Source organism: Cimex lectularius, unplaced genomic scaffold (genome assembly GCF_000648675.2).
Source record: "Cimex lectularius strain Harlan isolate CLEC.00 unplaced genomic scaffold, Clec_2.1 scaffold7, whole genome shotgun sequence".
In the NCBI taxonomy this organism is placed as follows: domain Eukaryota; kingdom Metazoa; phylum Arthropoda; class Insecta; order Hemiptera; family Cimicidae; genus Cimex; species Cimex lectularius.
In genome coordinates, this window is record NW_019392731.1 from 2,994,160 (window position 1) to 2,999,436 (window position 5,277).

At 36.7% G+C, this 5,277-nt stretch overlaps 1 protein-coding gene across 1 annotated transcript; it reads left to right on the forward strand.

The window, feature by feature from the left end:
• The first annotated feature begins 3,046 nt into the window (after positions 1 to 3,046).
• On the forward strand, positions 3,047 to 4,309 carry LOC106668584 (protein sister of odd and bowel-like). Its single transcript, XM_014397480.2, has 3 exons — positions 3,047 to 3,152; positions 3,229 to 3,592; positions 3,664 to 4,309. Exons 1-3 carry the CDS (start codon positions 3,089 to 3,091, stop codon positions 3,905 to 3,907), a joined length of 672 nt encoding a protein of 223 aa, XP_014252966.1. The 5' UTR covers positions 3,047 to 3,088; the 3' UTR covers positions 3,908 to 4,309.
• Positions 4,310 to 5,277: the final 968 nt, after the last annotated feature.

The following is a 5,277-nucleotide window of genomic DNA, read 5'->3' on the forward strand; positions in this document are numbered from 1 at the left end:
ATGCCTAACCAGTCGGATGATCTATCCACCTACTAAGCAAAACTGGTGAATTTATCATAAATTCTATATTTTGTATATTTATATACAGACTAGACGAATGTTTATTTGTTAACCGTTTAAATAATTAAAAATTTCAAAGTCCTGATGAAAGTGATTTATTCCTCGGACGTTCGTTGAAGGAATGTTTTTTCTTCCTTCAAAAATTCGCCTTTCTCTAATTTTCTATACATAATTACAATATCAATGCTGATAATAATCACATCAAGACAATAAATTGATAAATAAAAAAGTTAACATAAACACAATTAAAAGAAAGGACTACTAGAATTACTGGGAAGATTGAAGTTGACGAAATTCCGAAATGCAAACAGCCCATACAACAATTCTACAACACATACATCTGCCATTCAATAATATATGTGCTAGTAGGATGATGTTATTTACAAGAGTTAAAACCCTTATTTATACGAGAATATCAGCCCCTGTGTGCGATAAATTGGGCCATCATATAGTAGCTTACCATTTCCTAAAATCCATCGTACTTGTGATGCGAAATAATCTACCAATTTGACTTATATACTTTATGTTTTACAATGAGCAATTCCACTGTTTAAATTGCAAACTTGGTTGTAGTTCCTAAGTTTTCGTTGTAAAGAAGCTGGGTTAACAGCTTTGCTCGTGTGAAATTTGAAATTGTCTTCCTTCAGATCATGACGTGGGACAAAAGACTACTAGACAATAGAAAATAGGGCGATTGTTAGACAATAGACGGCCTAAACGTGAGCTGGTCGGTTATTATATGTCATTCCTGTCCTCCTATTACCCCTGTTTATCCTTCGGCAGATGCGTTCTTCGTATTCAGTCTACGTGCACCTCAGCGTTTATCAGTAATGACAAATTGACAAAAGTGCATGGATTCTAAAATAAAGGAAGTAAAAGTAATTGATGATAAAGATGGATCTAAATAATTAGATATATGTTTGAAAGAGAGAGGAAGGAGCAGCAGAGAGGGAGGGAGAGAGAGATATGATAAAGATAGACAAATTGAGGAAGGAATGTATGAAAAAGGAGAACGGGTACTACTTTCAACAACAGTTATAGATTCAACTTTTTCTCGTGTCATTAACGTACGTGTGACACGTTTTGTTCAGTCGTGTGTCACGTTCGCATCGGTGCTGTGTAATTTTTCTAAACAGTCGGAGAAAATGCGACAAGTAAGAGCAAATACACCGATGGAACTACGGGTAAAATTTTGATAACGGAATTCAGCCATTCATCTGTGGAAGAATGAGTTGGGAGGTATGAAAAAATTGTGAAGGGAATATTTCTCAGCAAAGTTTACTTAAAGGCAAACAAAATTAGCTTAAAGAGCGTGCTATAAGCAAATTATCACATATGTTTACAAGGAGACTGGCAGGAATTTTAGATTTACAAATTTCTAGCATTGCATAAATTCATTTTTTCACCTCCTACATGTACTTGTAAAATTTAAACAATGTTTATAAATCCCAGGCCCTGATGATCTCAATAAAGATCGAAAAGTTGGCACGACAAAGAAAATGTTTTTCTAAAACCTACGTCACACTAGACCGCACTTCACGATGTCCATAATCATTGGCTAACGGTCACTAAAGACCACACATTGATATATAGTTTTTACGTCAAGTGTGATTGAGATGATAGTTCAAGTGGTTAGAGCAGCGGCGTATTGAGCAAGGGTTCGAGTCCTGCTCGTGACAGTAGTTTTTCATCTCAACACCACTTTATATAAAAATTATAGGTCGATTTAAAGTTCTTAGGTGTTAATTAGTGGACGAAGAGAGCGTAAAAAAGAAATATCATTAGATAAATTGAAGTGGGTATAGGTAATGAGATATATGTTTGAGAATGGAGAGAGGGAGGGAGGAATAGTGAGTGAGTGAGTGAGAGTGATATAGGAGGGAGGGAGGGAGAGAGAGAGAGAGAGAGAGAGAGAGAGAGAGAGAGAGAGAAATTGAGGAAAGAATGGGTGAAAAACGAGAACAGATACTACGAAAAACAGTGAAGGATTCAACATTTTCTCGTGTCATCAAAGCTCGTGTGCAGGGTATACGACCGAAAGATTGTAATAGATATACAGAAATAGATAAAGTGATAAAGTAGATAGAGATAAATAGATAAAATATAGATACTGATAGATAGACATAAAGAGATAAAGACAGCTACATAAATGGATAGATATTTACATAGATATATAGAGATAGATATTTAGATAGATAGATAGAGAGATAGAGATAGAGCGAGAAAGAGAAAGAGAGAGAGAGAGAGAGAGAGAGAGAGAGAGTGTGTGTGTGTGTGAGTGAGTGAGTGAGAGACATTATCGTTTTTGATTATATCAGCGAGTGATTCAATTTGTTGTTCTTTTTTACAACAAAAACTGTTAATTTTCCTCTTCAGGTCTGACTTTGGTAGTTTGCGATCATTTTAACCTATCTATCCTAGATCATACTTTGTCTTTGTCTTTCATACAGGTTTCAAATTTACGTTGTACACGTTAATGACGTTGTTTTCCCTTAAAATTCAAATCAATTTACGATAAACGTGGTGAACATGAAATTTGGAACAATAAACCATATATCATATAATTGTTAATTGTTTTATTTTGATATAATTTTTTTTTTCATATTTTAGTACTTGTTTCAGCCATTGTAATGGTTAGAGGCATTTGTGCAAGCTATATTTCAATTAGGGACGGTAGAAAATTAGTCGCGGGCAACAAATCAGGGCGACGCCACTCGGCAAAACAGACCTGAAAATTTAATAACAGTTGAAATAGTTGTCACCCGGTGGGGGCTATTTGTGTACCAACAATTGTCCACCCTACGACGGGGGTTTGCAGTAAATCAGGGTGACAAGGGGTTGTTGTGACATAATGGGCTTTGCGGTTTCCTTTGGGGCGCGCCTCATGGAGGGGATTGAGCCCCACTCTTTTACCAATCGTCCTATCACAGAGCAGGAACGTCGGGCATGCGCCACGCCCGGCCCTTCTGCACGACCCGCTCTTTCACCAAGGAGAGCACAGTCGTTTTTCTGAACTTAGTAGTGGAACATGAACTCCTATTGTACTAAGCCTGACTGTTACCGGTGCTTGTCCATGCTTCACATCCATCCTGGTAAACGCTCGTTACTCTAGTCGTACTTTTAAAGTTTCCCTGAAAATTTTACTCATTTTCGGATTGTCATTTTAAGGTGGGGTAAAAGAGGAAATCACGATGTTGACACCCCCTCGCAGCACGTCTTCCCCCGAGGGCAGCCCGGCGAGGTCTTCCGGTTCCCCGGAACCGATCTACCCCGATATGGGATATTCTACCCTACTCCTCGCTCAGTGGCTCCGGGGTGCTTATCCGCCTCCGCCCGCCCAGCAGATCCCACAGCCCCAGCACAAGCCGTACACCAGGCCGAAGAAACAGTTCATCTGCAAATTCTGCAACAGGCAGTTTACCAAATCTTACAACCTGCTTATTCACGAGAGGACCCATACCGACGAACGCCCTTACTCGTGTGACATCTGCGGAAAAGCTTTCAGGCGGCAAGATCACCTCAGAGATCACAGGTAAGCCGCCACCCGGCAGATTTTTTTCTCCTCTTGGGAAAACAGGCACTGATTTTTATCGTGTGTTGTAGGTATATTCATAGCAAAGAGAAACCTTTCAAATGCGGCGAGTGCGGAAAAGGGTTTTGCCAGTCCAGGACCCTCGCCGTCCACAAGATCCTTCATCTGGAAGAGTCGCCCCACAAATGTCCTGTCTGCAGCCGTTCTTTTAACCAGAGATCGAATCTTAAGACGCATCTCCTCACTCACACGGAACCACAGCCGGAGCCGAGGCCGAAAATGGGATTCACCATAGACGAAATCCTCAGCCGATAGTTTGCCGATTGTCGTACGGTTCGAGTCTTCTAGTCAAAGCCGGTGGTTCTCCTCGCTCCTTACCTATTTTAGAGTTCCTTCAGAATCGTGGATCAACCAAAGACGTTCGTAAAGTGAAAGATCTCATTTCAGTGCGGGGAGTTCATTTATATAATTTAATCACTTGATCTCAGATTGAGTTTTTTTGTTCAAATTGTATATTTTTTGAAGAAAAAAAGTATAATTTAATAACTTGTACAGAATGTATATTTTTTAAGCGATAAACTGTTATTTTATAGCATTATAGTTCTTTTGCAATAATCGTCGCAGATGAGTTATACCGTAAACAGTATTTTTTATGTTAAATACGTTTTTTTCACAAGATGAATGTAATATATGTATTAAAGTGAATGATTAAATTTAATATCGATTAATCTGTTATTTTTAATATCCTTATTAAAACCGCCCCCGCATAACGGCTCAAAAGAAAAGACTTTGAAAAGTGAGTTTAAGCGTGTTTATGAGGGGGTGATGATGTCAGTTCTATGATGTGAAAATAAAATGTTTTATTATTTCTATATAAACTATGTACATACTAGGATGCAACAAATGTCGGAAAAGTGACACGAACGAACAGGGGATGAAAGAATGAGGGTGTGAAACCTGGCTTATATAAAAAAAAAAATTACTTTAAAAAATCACAGTTCACATATAAAATTCTCAAATTTTACACATTTGTTTTAAAATATCAAAGGACAAATTTATATTTATTGGACAAAAAGTTGTAAATAGAGCAAAAAACGAAGAAATGAGCAATGGCAATAAGCCGTGTTTTGAAATGTATATCTCAGCGTATATCACTTTTTATTACATTCAACTTATTGAATATTAATTTCTAAATCACTTGTAAGTAAAAAAAATAAATAAATACAATCCGTTTAATTAGTTTTTATTTTATTTGAACTGAATGCATGATTATCAGAGTTATTATTGTGGGATGAATCATATTGTTTGTTAATATTTTGTTGCTACATAGTGGAGTGGACAAACATATTGAATAAAAGTATTTAAAAAAATTGATGAATTGGCAAGATAAAAATCAAATGAGTACTGTTCTAGAAATGGTATCATGAATTAACTAATGCACTTGGGTTCAAGTATATAACGTAATAAGAAAATTATAAATTATCAATACGTCTTATCTTTACAACAATCCAAAACAATACTTACGTTTTTTCAATCTTAATTTTACGGCTTATTAAAAAAAAATCAGTAAAAGTTTTGGGCTAATACTCCGGTGTCTATAATAAAAAAAATTAACGACGAGACGGCTCATCCTCCGATAAAATTAATTGTTTATTTATCTATATGGCTCTTATTATTATTTGTTT